This window comes from Sycon ciliatum, chromosome 2 (assembly GCF_964019385.1).
Source record: "Sycon ciliatum chromosome 2, ocSycCili1.1, whole genome shotgun sequence".
NCBI lineage: Eukaryota > Metazoa > Porifera > Calcarea > Leucosolenida > Sycettidae > Sycon > Sycon ciliatum.
The window spans coordinates 45,543,070-45,563,953 of NC_088644.1; the positions used below are offsets into that span (position 1 = coordinate 45,543,070).

A 20,884-nucleotide genomic window follows, 5' to 3' on the forward strand; every position below is an offset into this window, starting at 1 on the left:
TGTAGGGACTCGGCGTGGTGGTTTTCTGGACGTTACTGTGAGAGAGTGAGTCTGTGCACAAATATTATGTATGATTACGTGTCTGCGTGAATGTGCACGTGTGTGTCTGTGTGTATGTGTGTGTGTGTGTATGCGTGTGCGTGTGTGTGTGTGGTGTGTGTGTGTGTGATGTGTGTATGTGTGTGTGTGTGTGTGTGTGTGGTGTGTATGTGTGTGTGTGTGTGCGCGCGTGTGTGCGTGTGTGTGTGCGTGCATGCGAGCATGTGTGTGTTTGTGTGTGTGTGGGTGGGTGGGTGGGTGCCCATGGTTGGTATGTGGTGTTTATGTGAGCGTATGATAATAATCTCTTCAATAATATTAATATAGTTATTTCAAGATTACCCAACGCCGGCGAACGCCCTATCAGGTTGATCTCCTATTTGAACATGCGCATATGTGTATGTATGATGTGCCCTAGCTCACTTATAATATTATTTTAATGTCATACACGTAGATCATGTCCATGATGCCTTTCCTCTGCGCAGGTCCACCGCACTATTGTTTTTAAGATTAACATCATTATTACGTCTGCATATGCATTACATACTATGATCATGCTGGCTTCATCCCTTATCTCCTAAGCTACCCCCCCCCCCGGTGCGTCTGCCCAGTGTTGACTCCGAGACCCACGGTCGGACGAGCTGCCCAGGCCTCACCACCACTGCCGTGTCCGTGCTGCCTTCTCGATACATACGTATGTACACTGTATATCATGTGCACATTCACATGTCTGAAGGTTTGTGGTTTTTCAATAAAAATAAATAAAAATAAAAAAATAAAAAAAATTGAAGATGGAGCCAGACCACCGTCTCGTACCGCCTACCGCTTGCCGAAACCAGAGATGGACGAGCTCCAGTCACAGCTGTAAGAATTACTTGAGAAGGGATTCATTGAGCCAAGTAAGTCGCCATACGGTGTGTTGTATTATGATGTAATGCATTACGTAGCCATGCAAGAGCATGCGCGAGATACGCATCTCGCAGCTGCCTACTTTCATGCAGCATCCTTTAGATGTCGTGGTTCTTATGATTTGCCTACAATGGCCAAGTGAGAATATAATCCTATCGTAAACAACTAACTTGTTTACCCCGAAACATGGTGTCAGAAGTAAACTAAATAAACGCCCTAGAATTGTCGCAGTAGCGCCACCGGTGCAAGAGGTAAAATGGCAGAAGCAGCCGGATTTACTCCGCCGTCGATGGATTGGCAAGCCGCAGATTTACCTGATGAATTCGAGCGGTTCCAACAATACTGCCTTCTAGTTTTCCAAGGGCCCTTTTCCGACAAGTCCGACAAGGAAAAGGTCGCCTATGTCATGCTATGGATCGGGAGAACTGGTGTTGATGCTTTCAATAGTTTCGAGTGGGATAATGCAAGCGACAAATCCAAAGTAGCTGCCGTCTTCAAGAAATTTAATAAGCATTTGCAGCCACGGGTAAATGCACGACTGGCTCGGGTTGAGCTTCAGAAATACCACCAGCAACCCGACCAGTCAGTAGATGATTTCTTTGCGAGGTGTAAGAAGAAGACGTCCAAGTGCAAGTTTAGGGACGCTCAGGAGACTAACGATCGCCTGATAGAACAGCTAATCGTGGGGACGAAGCACACGAAAGTGCAAGAACGCCTGCTGGAGGGTGGTAGTGATTTGACTCTGGACGAAGCGCTTGACAAGGCCCGTACTTATGAAGCAACACAGCGCCACATGGAGCAGCTGTCTACCGCCACCAGCAGCAGCCGTCTACCTGAAACGGTTCACGCCATTTCCAAATCTGTGGGACACGCAGACTGCGGCAAATGTGGACGAACCCACCACCCAAGCAAGTGCCCAGCGCATGGCTCCACCTGTAAAAAATGCGGGAAGGCGAATCACTGGGCAAACGTATGCCGTTCGCAGGGGAGAGACGAGGCACATGGAAGGGGCCAGCAACGCGGACGCTGGCGCCAGAGGAGCCCCAGCCCGCGGGAGCGCTACCCCCAGAGGAGCCCCAGCCCACGGAGACGCTTCGACGCACTGCATTTCGACGCCGTCATCATCGACAGCGTCGAGCGTCACCAACCGCCACTAGAGCGAGAGGTGTTCGCGACCCTCAATGTCAGCCTGGACAACACCAACAGACCGGCCACCTTGAGAGCCAAGGTGGATACGGGCGCCCAGGGCAATATATTGCCGCTGAGAGTGTTCTGCCAAATGTTTCCCCAGCACGTCGGACCAAACGGATACCAAAAGCCGAAGTCCGTGAAGCCGTCAAGTACCACCCTCACAGTGTACGGCGGATCCAAGATAAAGCAATGCGGAACCCGTCCTATTCCGTGCTCTTACGATGGCAAGAGTCAACTCGCTGACTTCTACATCACGGACTGCCCTGGCACTGCTATCATCGGCCTCCCGACAGCGACAGCCCTGCAGTTAGTCACGCTGAACTGCGCTGTCCAGGAGAAGCCAGCGAGCATCCGACACAAGGACGACCTGATGAAGCAATACCCGAAGTGCTTCGATGGCATTGGGAAATTCCCAGGCAAGTACCACATCACAGTGGACCCCAACGTCGTCCCGGTTGTACACCCTCCACGCCACCTCCACGCCATCGCACTGAGAGACGAGATCAAGACGGAGCTGGAGGACATGATCCAGAACGGCATCATCACCAAGATCCAGGAAGGCGAACCAACAGCATGGGTGAACAGCCTCGTGTTCCGCCTCAAAGACAATGGCAAGCTACGCCTGTGCCTAGACCCCAAGGACCTCAATCACGCCATCCTGCGAGAGCACCACGTGGTCTCCACCATTGAGGAGATCACCCCGAAGTTGAGAGGTGCCAAAGTGTTCTCGATCGTCGACGTCAAATGTGGGTACTGGAATGTGGAGCTCGACGACGAATCCAGTTACCTCACCACCTTCAACACACCATTCGGGCGCTACAGATTCCTTCGCATGCCATTCGGCCTCAAGATGTCGCAAGATGCCTTCCAAGCAAGGATCGACCAGACGTTCGAAGGGTGCTCAGGCGTCACCGGCATCGCAGATGACATCGTCACATACGGGACGTCAGACGAGGACCATGATCTCAACATGCACCAGATGATGGTTCGCTGCGAACAATCTGGTCTCAAGTTAAACCCAGACAAATGCCGCATCAAAGAGGACAAGATCAAGTTCTTCGGCATCATCTGCAGCGCTGACGGAATACAGCCCGACCCGAAGAAGGTCTCAGCGCTGAAGCAGATGGAGCACCCCGAGAACGAGGACGAGCTCCAGACGTTCCTCGGGCTAGTCACGTACATGAGCCCGTTCATACCGAATGCCAGCACACTCACCGCGCACCTGCGTGAGCTGACCAAGCCAGATACACCGTTCGCCTGGACAGACAGCCACCAGCGCACCTTCGACAAGGTCAAGGCCGCCATTTCGACAGAAGTAACGCTCAGTTACTTTGACCCAGGCAAGGCAACGACACTACAAGTCGACGCTTCCATGAAAGGTCTCGGCGCCACTCTGCTGCAGGACGACAAGCCTGTTGCATTCGCCAGCAAGAAGCTTACCGAGACGGAGTCTCGCTACGCCAATATTGAGCGTGAGCTCTTAGCTGTCGTATACGGGTGTGAAAGATTCCACACCTACCTATTCGGTCAGTCATTCACAGTAGAATCCGACCACAAGCCGCTGGAGTCAATCAAACTCAAGCACCTCCGCGCAGCCCCGCTGTAACAGGTTTAATCAAACTTGAAAAGTAAGAGGCCTGGTTGAGCGTGCCTCGACCAGTTATATGCAAAATGTGATAGTATACATGTGGCAATGGCGCCAATGAAGGTGCTAATAGACAGGCGTAAGACGCACGAGGTGTGAGGGAGTGTAAAGTTATAGAGAACAGGGGAAAACTGTTACATCATCCCCCTCCTATGGAGAGGAAGGAGCTTATAACCCAAATGCTCAAGTGGAATAGAGTACAATAAGCGCAAACACGTGCGAGACGAAAAAAGGCTTCGCACTGAAGTAACACAATAAGACGACTGAAACTCCATGCAAATAAAGTGTAATAAGCTCAACAAATGTGTAAGGTGAAACTAGAAGTTCAACTGCAAAACTCAGCGGGCAGAAGCCAAGGTTTTGTACTTCTGAAGTGGAACAATGTCATTACCAGATTCATCCAACAAATAATGTTCAGGCTCCCAAGTGGCATCAGAGTAGCCTTGCCACTTGACTAGGTACTGAAGCTGATTCTGCCGACGGCGGTGACTGAGAATGTTCTCCACCACATAGCGGGCATGACCATCAAGGTCCGTGATAGGCGGAGGCGTAGGCTGTCTCCTATTAGGAATAGCGTTCTTCTCGTAGGCACGGAGTGCCGACACATTAAATACCGGGTGACAGCGGCTGGTATGAGGCAACTTGAGCTTGTAGGCATTCGGGCCGACCACATGGGTTATAGGAAAGGGGCCAAACCACTTGGGGCGTAATTTATGGGATGGTCGGTCCCGAGCTTCAGGAGTCAGGAGGAAATCCCGGTAGACCATTACCAAATCTCCCACCTTCAGCTTTCCCTCGACCCTTGTCCGATCTGCATAGAAGGCCTGACGAGCTTGAGCTGCCACTAGCGCATCTTGTGAGATCTTGACCGCGTCTTGTCTTGCTTGCAACCAATCAGCTGAATCTCTGCCTCCCTGAATAGGGTTGAGGAAGTCGGGTGGCGCTCTGGGATTTAGACCGTAATTTAAGAAGAACGGTGTGTTTCCTGTAGATGATTGAGTAGCGCTGTTGATAGAAAACTCACAGAGAGGTAGGAGCATATCCCAGTTATCTTGTTTATGATTTACAAAAGCCCTCAGCACATCCTCTACTATTCTGTTTACTCGTTCAGTTAGGCCATCTGTCTGAGGGTGATTGGCAGTACTAAATGCTAGTTTCGTTCCTAAGCGATCAAACAATTCCTGAAAAAATGCTGCCGTAAATCTTGGATCACGATCACATACAATACTAGAACTCAAACCATGAAGTCGAAATACATGTTGAATATACAGATCAGCACTTCCTTTAGCGTCAATAGTAGAGGAAGTAGGTGCTAAATGTACACACTTTGTCAAGCGGTCTACAAATACATATATAGCATCATGACCTGTATCGGTCCTAGGCAAACCCATGATAAAATCCATCGAGATATCTGCCCACGGCTGACTGGGCACTGGTAAATTCTGCAAGAGACCAGTTTTTAGCTGGCCGCCTTTAACTCGTTGGCAGACGTCACATGACTTGACAAACGCCTTTACATCCAGTCCCATTCTGGGCCAATAGAAATATCTAGAGAGTCTGAAATAGGTGCGATCTCGACCGGGATGCCCCGCAGTCACACAGTCATGGTATTCTTGAAGCAGGGCGAGTCGGAGTTTGCTACTCTTTGGAATGCATAACCTGTTCTGTGGTGAAGATCTGAGATAAAGATAACCGGGTGTTTCATTTAGAAGGTAACGGTCGTGCAGATTGTCATGGCTTGAATTTTTCAGTCTCCTGATAATGGGAGCAAGATCCTTGTCGCACTTGTAACCGTTGACAATTAACTGCGCTAAGTCTGGATTAATCTCTAGGGTATGCTCTATGGCATTCAACTGAATGTTAGGAGGATAGGATGACCCGCCTATTTCAGAATCACTGAACAGATCTGGACGGCGTGAAAGCGGGTCGGCAATGTTTTTCTTTCCTGGTTTGTGAAAGACCGTAAAGTCATAGTCAGCTAAAAACTCTACCCATCTTGCCTCACGCTTGGTGAGAGTCGGTTTGGTTCGTAAATAGACAACACCCATATTATCAGTCATCAGGTCAAAGTGGCGGAATAGATAGATTCTCCAGCACTTTAATGCAAATACCACAGCCAACGTTTCCCTCTCGGCCGCAGTATAGTTGCGTTCTGCAGCTGACAGTTTCCGACTACAATAGGCTACGGGATGCAAATCCATATCTTCTCCCTGCTGCAGGAGCACACCCGCCACGGCAAAGTCACTTGCGTCAGTTTCTACCATGAAGCTTTTCTCAACATCGGCCAGTTGCAACACTGGCGCCTCGAGTAATGCTGATTTTAGAGACTCGAATGCCTTCTGTCTAGCAGCGCTCCATTCAAAGCGTGAATTTTTTCCGGTGATTTCTTCTAATGGACGAGAGATGGTCGAGTGTCGATCTATGAACCTTCGGAAATAGTTTGCAAAGCCAAGAAACTTCCTCACATCAGTTACTGACGACGGAGTTGGCCATTTTTCCACAGCACTTATCTTCTTGGGATCAGGGGAAATTGATGTGCCGTTGATTTTATGCCCCAAGAAGAGAACTTCTCTCACGCCGAATTCGCATTTAGACTGTTTGCAATACAGCTCACTATTTCTAAGTGTTTCTAGAACTGTTTGAAGATGATGCTGATGATCTTCCCAGGTCTTGCTGAAAACTAGAATGTCATCCAAGAATACTACAACGAATTTTCGGAGATGCGGTTGCAGAATAGAGTTCATGAGAGACTGAAAGGTGGCCGGGGCATTAGTCAGCCCGAATCCCATGACTCTAAATTGGAAGTGGCCGAACGGCGTATTAATGGCCGTCTTAGAAACATCCGAGTCTTGAATTCTGATTTGATTGTAGCCTGACCGCAAGTCCAACTTGGAGAAATATGCACTGCCCTGGATCGTGTCGAATAAGTCATCAATATTAGGAAGACAAGCTTTGTTTTTGATCGTAATTCTATTCAATTCTCGCCAATCGCACACCATTCTCAGAGTACCATCCGACTTTTTCACAAAAAACACAGGTGCACCGTATGGCGACTTACTTGGCTCAATGAATCCCTTCTCAAGTAATTCTGATAGCTGTGACTGGAGCTCGTCCATCTCTGGTTTCGGCAGGCGGTAGGCGGGTCGAGACGGTGGTCTGGCTCCATCTTCTATCTGGATTTCATGGTCGACTGGTCTCTTCGGTGGAAGCTCATTCGGCAGCTCGTCTGGAAATAAATCCTGGTACCTCTTGAGCAGGTTCTGGATGTCTTGTTGCTCTGATTCCTGGAGTTGTGGCCCGGAACGATTCTCCTCGTTTGCAGCAGTGACCCATGCAAGAAACCCCTCGGCTCCACTCCTCAGGGCATGACGAGCTTGTCGGCCACTGATAAACATGCTTTCCACAGATGGCCGGTCGGCTGTCGGCGGGTTAGCTGAAGGCAATTTGGCAACAAAGGGCTCACCGTCCAACTGAACTTCGTTCGTACGGAAGTTGATGCTGGGGTTGTTCCTTGTAAGCCACGGCTTGCCAAGAATAGCGTCGTAGCGAGTCAGGGGATACACAGTAAAGTGCTGTTCCTCACTGAAGCCCCCGACTGTCACCCTTAGCGTGCGTGTGGAAATCTGCGGGACCTCGCTGGTCGAGCCGTCCGCCAATGTTACGCTCAGCACTGCTGACCTTGCATCCGTGTCAAGATGATGCTTTCGAACAAAACTGTCTGCAATGAAGTCATGCGTCGAACCGGAATCTATCAGCATCACTGCACGGCGACCGCCGATCTTTCCCTGTATGCGCAGTAGGTCGTGTTCAGGTTCATTGCCGACGCTGACGTTGCTGACATGACACCTTTCTGCAACGGGACAATTTCCTACAGCTATGGGTGTCTCCGGCTCCGTAGGTTCCTGGAGAGCAACGTCTTCAACCTCCAGAGCTCCGAACCGGTTAGCGACTGGTACCGGCGTGGGCGCTTGGGTCGTCGCCAGTAAGCGCACCCCCTTTCTTACTGGCGACCAGCGTTTGGGTAGCGCTGTCCACCCTCAGTACAGTCTTTAGCGAGGTGGCCTGGCTTCCTGCAAGCAAAGCAGTGTCCCATTGCTCGCAGTTGGACACGCTCTTGGTCCGTCAGCTTGCGGAGGCCCTGACCACGGAAGCTGGGCACGGAACGCGACTCTCTACTGGCTGGTGGCCCCGACGCCGGTGGCCCTGACGACTGCTCCACGGTGTTTGCTGCCATGACAGCTTGCTCCAGGGTACGTGGATGCTCACGCATGACCTGTCGCTGGATGTGCGGCACTAGACCCCTGACGAACAGCAGCGCTCTGGTGTGGTGGTCGATTTCCGGCACTTGCAGGCTGAGGCGAGTGAAAGCAGCAATGTATGCGTCCAGCGACCCGCGCTGCGCTGCGGAAATTAGTCCCATACGCGATGTTTCCTCGTTGTGCCGTGGTCCGTACACATCGCCAAGTGCCGCTTTCAGAGCAGGCCAGTCGGAAAACACTTGGTTAGCTTCCAATGCCGCTATCAACCAAAGACGAGCGTTTCCAGTCAAAAATCCTGCCGCGTAGTCGACCCTCTGTGCCGCATTTGGGAGTGCCAACGACCGTAGGGCCATGTCCATTGCAAACGTCCATTCTTTGAATGTAGCGGAATCTCCTCCAAACACAGGCGGCTCTTTCGTAAGGCGGGGTGTTGGCTCCCACGGTTCCGAGTTCGGATGTATCGTTCGGTGTCCTTGGCTAACGCGCTGAGCGGTCTTGATATCGTTTATCAGCCGAACGACGAGTACGAGGAGCGTAAGCAGAGCGACCAGAACACCTGCCAAAAGCAGAGTAGTAACCATCCTCTGCTACCAGTGTAACAGGTTTAATCAAACTTGAAAAGTAAGAGGCCTGGTTGAGCGTGCCTCGACCAGTTATATGCAAAATGTGATAGTATACATGTGGCAATGGCGCCAATGAAGGTGCTAATAGACAGGCGTAAGACGCACGAGGTGTGAGGGAGTGTAAAGTTATAGAGAACAGGGGAAAACTGTTACACCCGCCGCGTCTACAGCGCATGCTGCTGAAGCTGCAGCCGTACGACATGACCATCAAGTGCCGCCCCGGAAAGGACATTCCGATCGCAGACGCGTTTTCCCGACTGTCGCCAGAGGAAACAGAGCCAATTGAGGACCTCGACGTCAGTGTACACGCCGTGTTCCCGCAATTCAGCGATGCAGCGATGACGAGGATCCGCGAGGAGTCGGCTAAAGACGCCGAGATGTCAGCACTGAAGGAGATGATCTTCAGTGGCTGGCCATCAGAGAGGAGCGCGGTGCCGGCAATTCTGCTCCCGTACTGGAATTTCCGCGACGAGATGAGCACCGAGGACGGTCTCATCCTGAAGGGCAGTCGCGTCCTGATTCCCCCGCCAATGAGGGGGGAAATCCTCAGCAAGCTGCACGCCAGCCACCAAGGCATAGAGAAGACCAAGCTGCGAGCCAGAACGTCCGTCTTCTGGAAGGACATCAACAAGAATATCGAAGCAACTGTCTCATCTTGCACGACGTGCCAGCGCCACCAGAGCAGTCAAGCCAAGGAACCACTGATGCAGCCCGATATTCCGCCAAGGGCATGGCACACCTTAGGCACGGACCTGTTCTACCTCGGCTGGTCAGAATACCTCATTGCCGCCGACTACTACTCCAAGTACTTTATCACCCGGAAGCTGCCTGCCGGACAAGCGACCAGCAGGGCCATCATCCAGCACCTCAAGGAGATTTTTGGTGAGCATCCCAGCCGTGCTGAAGTCGGACAACGGGCCGCAATACAGCAGCCATCTGTTCGCGGAGTTTGCTGCCGAATATGGATTCCGCCACAGTACGTCGTCGCCACATCACCCGCAGAGTAACGGGTTTATCGAATCGCAAGTCAAGATCGCTAAGAGAGCTCTCGAGAAGGCAAGGGAGAGCGGGACCGACCCGCACTTAGCACTGCTGTGCATTCGCGCCACCCCAGTGTGCCAGGGCTTACCGTCGCCGTCCGAGATGCTGTTCGGTCGTCAGGTACAGGACAACCTGCCTCGCAAACACCAGCGCGACACTCGGGACGAGGCCATCGTACAGAAGCTCGAGGAACGGCAGGACCAGCAGAAAGTACACCATGACCAGCGAGCGCAGTCTCTCCACCCCCTAGTTCCTGGTCAGCACGTCGGCATCCGCAGCCCGACCACGCACCTGTGGGAACCTGGTATCGTAACCCAGTCTGTCAACGGGCCACGGTCATACATGGTGCAGCCTGACCATGGGACAGAAGTGCGGCGCAACCGTACCTACCTCAGAGAGAGGCGGGTCCACTTCCCGCCGGATGCCAGTCTCGCAGGCCCTCAGCCGCCGAGTGACGTGCCGTCGCCGTGGAGCGACGTTAGCCAGTCTCAGCCGCCGTCACCGTGTGACGTCAGCCAGCTTGCTGAACCTGCCACCCAGCTGTATCGAACACGGTCTGGCCGCGCAGTCGCACCCAGGTCAATCCTGGATGTGTAGGGCCAGAGAGGCCTCATGGACCTGTTCGCTTATGTCACAGTAGCTGAGGTGCCATTGTTATATTATACATAGAGCTATTGTTGGATACTATGTCTCTGTATTGTTAGCACACCGTCGTGTGCCATTCATGATTGTTACCTTGTACATAGAGCTATTGTTGTATGTTATGTTCCATATTGTGAACACGCCGTCATATACGTACCGTATGTTATGTAGGTTGTTAAACTCCTTTATGACGAAGGGGATGTTGTATTATGATGCAATGCATTACGTAGCCATGCAAGAGCATGCGCGAGATACGCATCTCGCAGCTGCCTACTTTCATGCAGCATCCTTAGATGTCGTGGTTCTTATGATTTGCCTACAATGGCCAAGTGAGAATATAATCCTATCGTAAACAACTAACTTGTTTACCCCGAAACACGGTGCACCTGTGTTTTTTTGTGAAGAAGTCAGATGGCACTCTGCGAATGGTGTGCGATTGGCGAGAATTGAATAGAATTACGATCAAAAACAAAGCTTGTCTTCCCAATATTGACGACTTATTCGACACGATCCAGGGCAGTGCATATTTCTCCAAGTTGGACTTGCGGTCGGGGTACAATCAAATCAGAATTCAAGACTCGGATGTTTCTAAGACGGTAATTAATACGCCGTTCGGCCACTTCCTATTTAGAGTCATGGGATTCGGGCTGACTAATGCCCCGGCCTCCTTTCAGTCACTCATGAACTCTATTCTGCAACCGTATCTCCGAAAATTCGTTGTAGTATTCTTGGATGACATTATAGTTCTCAGCAAGACCTGGGAAGATCGCAGCATCATCTTCAAACAGTTCTAGAAACACTTAGAAATAATGAGCTGTATTGCCAACAGTGTAAATGCGAATTCGGCGTGAGAGAAGTTCTCTTCTTGGGGCATAAAATCAACGGCACATCAATTTCCCCTGATCCCAAGAAGATAAGTGCTGTGGAAACATGGCCAATTCCGTCGTCAGCACCTGATGTGAGGAAGTTTCTTGGTTCGGAAACTATTTCCGAAGGTTCATAGATCGACACTCGACCATCTCTCGTCCATTAGCAGAAATCACCGGAAAAAATTCACGCTTTGAATGGAGCGCTGCTAGACAGAAGGCATTCGAGTCTCTAAAATCAGCATTACTCAAGGCGCCACTGTTGCAACTGGCCGATATTGAGAAAAGCTTCACAGTAGAAACTGACGCAAGTGACTTTGCCGTGGCGGGTGTCCTGCAGCAGAGCATACCGTAGAGATTAATCCAGACATAGCGCAGTTAATTGTCAGCGGTTACAGGTGCGACAAGGAGCTTGCTCTCATTATCAAGAGACTGAAACATTCAAGCCATGACTATCTCCACGACCGTTACCATTTGTTTTTCTAAAATGAAACACCGGGTTATCTTTATCTCAGATCTTCACCACAGAATCGGTTATGCATTCCAAAGAGTAGCAAACTCCGACTCGCCCTGCTTCAAGAATACCATAACTGTGTGACTGCTGGGCATCCCGGTCGAGATCGCACCTATTTCAGACTCGCTAGATATTTCTATTGGCCCATAATGGGACAGGAAAGACGTTTGTCAAGTCATGTGACGTCTGCCAACGAGTTAACGGCGGCCAGCTAAAAACGGAAAAACTATTCTCCTGCAGAATTTACGAGTGCCCAGTCAGCCGTGGGCGGATATCTCGATGGATTTTATCATGGGCTTGCCTAGAACCGATGCAGGTCATGATGCTATACATGTATTTTGTAGACCGCTTGACAAAGTGTGTACATTTAGCACCTACTTCTTCCACTATTAGCGAGGTTTTGCATTCCGAAATTCGGCAAAAAGATTCGGCACGCGGGAGCGAGGTCGAAAATGCACACGAAGATTCGGCGTGTTTGTTCGGAAAAAGCTCACTTTGTCGAAAATATTTTTCGGATGCATTTTCTTGTAGAAGAGCGCTAGCGCATGATTTATTCAAAGAGGTTTCTTATCTCGGCATCGCTTGGCAGGCGTCTTTGGCGACATAGCATCGTCAGCTTCCTCTGATTGCTCCTCTCCACTGCCTGTCTACTCTCTTTCGCCTGGAGTGTCCTCACCGTCATCTGTGTGGCGGAAAGGACTATGGCGACACGCATAAAATTGGACTTGGCCGTGGAGTTGGTTTTTCTGAGGCGACTGAGGAGGCAGGTTTGGCCCTCGACTCTTTCGGCGATCAAAGTTCGTAGGAATCAGCAATAAAAGGAGCACGGGATAGGACGTTGCTGATGCTGGGGCTCACGAAATGAAAACACATCATGTTCGACTTGCAAAACAAACGTTGGTGCGAAAATTCGGCATTTTGATGTTCAACAAATGACCGAAGAACGCTGTACCGAAATTCGGAATGCAAAACCTCACTAGTGACGCTAAGGCCCCGGTCACACATGCACTGTTTTTGGCGGTTCCACCAAAGCGTAACTTACGCTTCCGCCATTGCCTCGGCAACAGCGGAGGCGTAAGTTACGCTTTGGCGGAAAGCTTGGATTTCGCTACGCCAAACAAATGCGAGCGGAGCCTCCGCTTTCGCGGATCCGCTTTGGCGGAACCTGTATGGTGATGGCTTTGGAGTTTGGTGTGCTACTTCTGCACTGAGTTCTGGTGTTGTTTGGTTGCCGTTTGGTATTCAGTTTTCGTATTGTTCTTCTTTGCCAATTAACTGTACGTTCTGGAGATCTCGCAATCAATACTGCATCGTTATGAGTGGATAGTTGGTGAGGGAATCCGTCTCCCAACGAGTCATTGGCCCCGATCGCGGACGATCTCCAACTCTCTCCTTCTCTCTCCAAGCAATACGTCCACCAGAGTATGCAACACTAGGACTGCAACCAGGGAGTAATAGAGTACTCTGCCACACCCTCACTGCAGCTGCAGGCATCCACGCAGTCGCTGGGTCGATGATGGATCATGGAGGAGGCAACGACACCCTGCTATAAAACTACTATATTCAAATACACCCGTGCTGGGCCGCAGTGAATGTGCCCCAAATCCACGAGTGTACTTGACATGAGACATTCAGCAGCCTGTCAGCAATCCACGATAGCTCTACTTGTACAGGCGAAGGTCGCTTCAACTCGGACAAGAAGGAGGCAACGACACCCTGCTATACAACTATTTGAATTTGATATTGATGTAAACCAAACTAGCAATATTCAAATACACCTGTACTGGGCCGCAGTGAATGTGCCCCAAATCCAGGAGTGTACTTGACAGGAGACATTCAGCAGCCTGTCAGCGATCCACGATAGCTCTACTTGTACAAGCGAAGGTCGCTTCAACTAGGACCACAACATCTAAAATTTCATAGGACGTGCTGCATTTGCATTCTCTCCGCCAAAGCGGAGCGTTGAGGAGCACAGTAGTCTACATTGTATGTGTGACCGCTGCATTGTGTGGTCCGCCAAAGCGGCTGCGGTAGTTCCGCTTTCCGCCTCCGCAAAAGCGGTGCAAGCTTTTCATGTGTGACCGCGGCCTAAAGGAAGTGCGGATCTGTATATTCAACATGTATTTCGACTGCATGGTTTGAGTTCCAGTATCGTATGTGATCGTGATCCAAGATTTACTGCAGCATTTTTTCAGACATTGTTTGATCGCTTAGGAAGTTCGCCAGGCAGGCAGGCATAGTGGGATGGTCTAAGACCATGATTGAGAAACAGAGGGTACCAGGTTCAAGTCCTGCTTGGAAGCGGAAGGATTTTTCCAGCCGTGCTGCGACCCACAGTTAATTGGGAACTCCTGGCCTGGCACGAGGAAAACATGGATGCAGTGAATGGGATTTTCGGTCTTTGACCACTAGCTGGTGAGCTGATCTACTCACCCCCCACCGCTTTAGGAGCTGCATCTGCGCCTTGATCCTTGAAGGGTGGTGGCGTTCCTACGGATGCGGAAAACCCGGCTTCCAGCCGAGTCTCACGCGAACCGTGAAATTAAATTTAGGAACGAAACTAGCATATAGTACTGCCAATCACCCTCAGACAGATGGCCTACCTGAACGAGTAAACAGAGTAGTAGAGGATGTGCTGAGGGCTTTTGTAAATTATAAGCAAGATAACTGGGATATGCTCCTACCTCTCTGTGAGTTTTCTATCAAAAGCGCTACTCAATCATCTACATTATGGTCTAAATCCCAGAGCGCCACCCGACTTCCTCAACCCTATTAAGGGAGGCAGAGATTCAGCTGATTGGTTGCAAGCAAGACAAGACACGGTCAAGATCTCACAGGATGCGCTAGTGGCAGCTCAAGCTCGTCAGGCCTTCTATGCAGATCGAACTGGGATCGAGAGAAAGCTGAAGGTGGGAGATTTGGTAATGGTCTACCGGGATTTCCTCCTGACTCCTGAAGCTTGGGACCGACGACCACATAAATTACGCCCCAAGTGGTTTGGCCCCTTTCCTATAACCCAGGTGGTCGGCCTGAATGCCTACAAACTCAAGTTCCGTCATACTATAGATACGCAGCTCCACACAGTGCAGTTCCGACCTTGTGCGGTCGAGCGCGAGCTCAGGATGGTCTCCCCGCAAAAGCCACAGGACCAGATGGCCTGCCTGGCCGAGTCTTGCAGGAGTGCAGCAAGGAACTTTCAGTCCCTGTGTCAAAACTGTTCGCCAAGTCCTTTTGGGCAGGACGCCAGCCTACCCTATGGAATACTGCCATGGTTGTACCCGTCCCACAAAAAAAAATCGAAATCTGATGTGAGCAGCTACAGACCTATCTCACTCCTCCCCATCTTGTCCAAGGTAATGGAGGCTATCGGCAACCGTGCCCTCAGGAAATTCCTTGAGTCAAACAATATCCTCTCCCAGAGCCAGTATGGGTTCCGCAGCAGACTTGGCACCCAGGATATCCTCACCCTATTGAATTCGCAGTGGGGCAGGGTGGCCGCAAGCGGTGGTGCAGTAAGGGTGATCGCAGTGGATGAGGCTGGGCCGTTTGACCGTGTCTCGCACACCGGAATGCTTCACAAGGCAAAGTGCTATGGCGTAGCTGGTCACCTGCTTGGCTGGCTCCTCGACTAACTGAGCAACTAGAACCTAACCGCATCTGTTGGTGGGGAGCTATCTCAGCCCTACCCGGTGAGAGCTGGCGTCCCCAAGGGCAGCATCCTGGGACCGACGCTGTTGATCCTGTGCACAAATGACGCGGAGGACCATCTCCCTCCTGAAAAGGACCTCGCAGCATATGCCGATGACACTACGCTCTTCAACTTCATCACCTCAAGAGTGTCCATACCTGGCAGCTTTGCTATCATGCAACAGGGTGTGGATGCACTGTCTCGCTGGGGCGCAGAGTGGAAAATCAAGTTTGAGCCCTCCAAACCCAAGCCATGACAATCGCACATCATCGCCAGCCTTGGCAGCTCCCGGGAACCACTTTCGACGCTAAGCCAGTCAGCGAAGCAGGCAACCTGAAGCTCCTGGGGGTCACCTGTGACTCCCAGCTGACATATGCGCAGCACATACGCACGATCCGCTCCAGAGCACAGGAACGCCTTGGCTTCCTGCGGAAGGCCTCTGCTATCCTAGAGCCCCCTGGCCGACTCCGAGCCTACAATGGGTTTGTCCGCCCTGTGCTGCGGTACTGTCCCCTGGTCTGGCTTGGTGCGCCACCCTCACACTTGGCCAAGCTAGACCAGATCCAGCGATGATCCTCCACATCATCGGATCGGGCTCCTGGCTCCCTAGTCTATCTCTACGGTGGACAGTGGCCTCGCTTGCATACTTGAAGCTATTCTGCCTGGATGTGAACAGCCCGCTAAAGAAGATCCTCCCCCCTGGTACCCAACGTCGACCTCAGGACATACAGCCCCACCTCAGCCATAGTGCACATACCGCGTCTGAGACCGTGTCTTTTTTCGCTAGTTTATATACTCTCCCTCGCTCTATGTTGTGGCACAGTAGCTTGTTCATGTAATAGCTGGCCTACTGTAACAATAATTATGACTTTGTTTGCCAAATAGCTGAGGCTGCAGTCACCTCACCAATCATCTCATATTTTCAATGTTACTTTATTTTACTTTAACAATTTCGCAACCTCTCTCCCTTCCCCTTATCTTTCTCTCTCTCTCTGTCTCACGCGCGCGCTCTCTCTCTCGCTCTCTCTCGCTCTCTCGCTCTCTCGCTCTCTCGCTCTCTGGCCACCAGGAAGGTACGTGTCGTCTTTGGTGCTGCTGCCAAGTATGACGCACATCGATCAATGAGTGCATGTACGCTGGACCCGCTCTGCAGAATGACCTGGTGAAAGTGCTTCTGTGGTTCTGCAAGGAGCCAGTAGTGCTCTTTGCGGACATTATAATACCAAGATGTTCCTGCAAGTCGTGCTGGCTGAGCAAAACCGCCGATATCATCGCTTTCTGTGCGACTTACGCGTATACGAGTTCCAGAGGTTCGTGTTCGGCATCAAGTGTAACAGGTTTAATCGAACTTGGAAAGTAAGAGACCTGATTGAGCGTACCTCAACCAGTTAAATGCAAAAGGTGATAGTATACATGTGGCAATGGCGCCAATGAAGGTGCTAATAGACAGGCGTAAGATGCATGAGGTGCGAGGGAGTGTAAAGTTTTAGCGAACAGGGGAAACAGGGTTACATCATCCCCCTCCTATGGAGAGGAAGGAGCTTATAACCTAAATGCTTAAGTGGAATAGAGTACAGTCAGCGCAAACACGTGCGAGACGAAAAAGGCTTCGCACTGAAGTAACACAATAAGACGACTGAAACTCCATGCAATTAAAAATAAGTGTAATAAGCTCAAAAAAAGTGTGAGGTGAAAACTAGAAGTTAAACTACAAAATCAGCGGGCAGAAGCCAAGGTTTTGTACTTCTGAAGTGGAACAATGTCATTACCAGATTCAGCCAACAAATAATGTTAAGGCTCCCAAGAGGCATCAGAGTAGCCTTGCCACTTTACTAGGTACTGAAGCTGATTCTGCCGGCGGCGGTGACTGAGAATGTTCTCCACCACGTAGCGGGTATGACCATCAAGGTCTGTGATAGGCGGAGGCGTAGGCTGTCTCCTATTAGGAATAGCGTTCTTCTCGTAGGCACGGATTGCCGACACATTAAATACCGGGTGACAGCGGCTGGTTTTTAATTTTTTTAATTGACAAAAACCACTTAAATGCCAAACATGAGATGCAGCCAGGGGAAGCACGCACAACCCGTATCGTGGCAGTGGTGTTGAGGTTTAGGAAGCTCCGCCGACCTAGGGTCTCGACTTCATAGCCACCTAGACGGACCAAGAGTGGGTGGGGGAGGGAGAGCGAGAGAGAGAGAGTGTCGTCTCGTTCAATGGCGAAGTGCGGCAGGAACAACTGGTCTTGGCTATCTGCCTCAACCTCTGATGCCGACACTGTGGGCACATAGCCTTTGTCAATGTGCATGCATATGACTTTGCCGTATGCTGCCTTCAGCTCTGGATGCTTGTCCAGGGATTTCTCTAGCATGCGCAGGCGATGGTCCGCCATGGCGAGATTTGCGGTGACACCAGGCTTGCCCTTGCTGTGGACCCATGGGATTGCCATGGTGACTCACTGATCATGGAAGCCGAAGGATTTCTCAACGATCTCCTCAGCCGACTTCTCTGCAGGGGTGATAACGGTGCCTTCCTGCTTCATACCGACTGCCTCCAGATTCCAGAAATGCTGGACCAGGCTGTCTATGCTGCATTCGCCATGTGGAGCACGCCTCCATTGCGGTTTTCTGTTGAGCTTCTTACTCCACCTTGTCCGGTGTCCGATAAAGAGGTTCGCTTTCGCCGTCTACCACGTTTTCGAATATTGACTGTTGTTGTTGCTTCCGTTGTCATTGTACGTGCGACCTCACCAGTCCGTATTTTTACTTGGCTTCGCGTAACCCTTCCCGACGGCGACAGATCCTTTGTCAATTTCGGTGGTTTACGTGTCGGTCTTTCGCCATCTTTCACGCTGTTCTGAGCTGGCCCCTGCCCTACACACGCAGAAGAGGAAGGGCATGCAGTCCCATCTTCACGAGAAGAGAAGGATCCACCGATGGACTGGACAGCACATTTTGTCTGTTAATTAAGGTTTGTAAAGGACAGAGTTTGCATTGGGAATACAGAATTGTCCGGCGATCGAGATACTCCAGATGGTGGGACCAACTCATGCCTGAGTCAAAGATGACTCCAAGGTGTTTGTGGTGGCTAACAATTGGGATGGGTGTCTGGTCGTGAGAGAAATGGAATAGGTGCTGGTCGATGTAGGAAAGATCACAACGTGGATGAGGTGGAATGGACAATATGACAGTCTTTCCAGCATTGGGTTGAAGTTTCCAGAGACGCATCCATTCAACCACTGAGCGAATTTCCGACAGCAAACAATTATACGCCATGGGTAGAGAAAGTTCAGATGCCAAAAGAGTAGTATCATTGGCGTAAAGGGAGGTATTAGGAACGCGAGTTAAGTCATTTACATAGAGCAAGGAGAGAAGAGGACCAAGTATTGAGCCCTGTGGCACACCGGAACATACTTCGAGCGGTTGGGACAGCGAACCTGACACCCTGACCTGTTGGACCCGGCAGGATAGGTAGCTTTGGCACCGATGTTAAAGGTGGCGACTTTGGCCAACAAACCACGGTGCCACACTGTATCAAAGGCCTTTGATAGGTCAACGAAACAAACTAGGCTGAAGTTGTCCTGATGTCTGCGTTCCAACAGATTCTGAGTAGAGCGTGCAAGTTGCCACGCGGTAGAATCTCCTTTGCGGAATCCAGACTGGGCTGGAGATATTAGAGGGTTTACATCCATTTGTTGGATCGGATTTGCTGCCCGTATTTTTGTAAATTGGGATGACAACGGAGCGTTTCCAGATAGATGGAAAAATACCAGATGAGAAGGACAGATTAAAAATTAAACTCAATGGATCGCTATTCCCTTCCTCTTTTGTGTACATGTTTTTTAGATTATTTTTTCTACTGTGGTTGGTCTCACCCTCTCCTCAAGTCGATTGGCCATCTTGACATGCTACTTAATGACAAAGCTAGAATGCATGTTACTATTGTCATATTGTCACATCCTACTGCATGAACTGCCATGGGATTGATACAGGTGATGGCTTTAAACACATACTAGCACGCCAACAAACGTCTTAACAGCAAAACATACCATGGATTCTGCAAGCCCAGTTTTATCTCTTTTTGTGGTGTTTGATACAGGAAGCGGAAGTGGAGGATGGAGTGAAAAAGGCTGCATCACCCAGCACACATTTGACACTCTGCGGCCGGTTTGCATTTGTGACCATCTAACCCATTTCGCTGTGCTCTTTGTAAGTTTTACTAATGAACAGAACAACCAAACATATGGTAGGAGACGATAACTTAATTGAAGCTTTCAATATATAATTATACTTCCTCCGTTAACAAAAACTTCGTGTTGGATTTTTGAGGGATTGGTTTGCACAAACTACCGTGAAATTAGTTAAAGTCACTTTCTCGGCCTTCCCTGGCATGCCATGAAAGAGGCACGATGGAAAGAAAGTGACCTTTCACAACAAGGCCAGCGGAATCCATGGTTGCGCTGTCGCAACATAGGTGATGACAGTCCTGGCGAGCGAAACTGAAATATCACTTCTCCGAGGTGATAATGCGCTGCTTGGCCTCTCCACTACTCTAGCACTGAGTTTGAGAGTGATAGAGAGCGATGTAACGGAGCAGCGAGCCCACACGATGTGCAAGTGAGCAAGGAGCTGCTCCGATCGCACGGCGTAATGAAATAATTCTAGATTCAAGTTCTTGTTCAACCTGCGCAAAGCGCAGATTCTAATGCTGATGACCATGCATTCCTTCAGAAGTCTGCAGTCCGATGCGAGTCTTGTGGCTAAAGAATGTCGTCTGGACTTACTCGCCGCTGCAGTTCAGTGCTGGCAGGGGTATCCATCAGAGAAATTAGAATCAGTTTGGCTGTGCCTTTATTCCTCGTTTTGCAGAGTTCTGGAGAGCAAAGATGAAACCAGGAAATCGAAAAATATTTTTACGACTCCCTGGTGGAAAGGAGTAAACGCCACCGCGGCGGATCATGCCGCTTGAAAGCCAACTTCCTTGAACAACGGCAACATCAAGTTCAGCGGAGTGTGATCAAAGAAGCTGAGGCAAGGTTTAAAAGAGCTGAACGACTCCAGGGAGATAGCGACTCGCGCGCAGCAGATAATGACAGCAACGCAGGATCAAAAAACGTGTCGAGCGAAAGCTACGCAAACTGAATTCTCTGCTCATTCCGGCAACAGTTCCTCTTGTAAAGACGCTGTACATAGGCTGAACTACCTTTGTGCATACCCGAGTATCGGCCTTACAAAGCCCTGATATACGGTTAGGCGCCCAGCAGCGTCCAGAATGGGGGCTGCCTTCCGCATGAAATGGAGACGTTAATATGCGCGCACGGAAAGCTGGTGAAGGTGGGTGCTGAAGTTGAGCTTCTCGTCGAACACCACATTCAGGAGCCTCAACTGGCTGCTGAGAGGAACATGGGTGCCAAGGCATTGGACAGGGGGAATCTGGAGAGGCCAGCTTCCTGGTCACTGACATCAGCTGT

General features: G+C 50.5%; 1 protein-coding gene across 1 annotated transcript; it reads left to right on the forward strand.

Annotated features, from left to right (window-relative positions):
* The first annotated feature begins 1,204 nt into the window (after window positions 1-1,204).
* On the forward strand, window positions 1,205-3,745 carry LOC135810629 (uncharacterized protein K02A2.6-like). The gene has a single exon (XM_065324122.1). The coding sequence runs from the start codon at window positions 1,205-1,207 to the stop codon at window positions 3,743-3,745; it is 2,541 nt and encodes an 846-aa protein (XP_065180194.1).
* The last annotated feature ends 17,139 nt before the right edge of the window (window positions 3,746-20,884 follow it).

Excerpts from the sequence above, each read along its gene's own strand:
- LOC135810629 (XM_065324122.1), top strand. The coding sequence starts at position 1,205 with ATGGCAGAAGCAGCCGGATTTACTCCGCCGTCGATGGATTGGCAAGCC.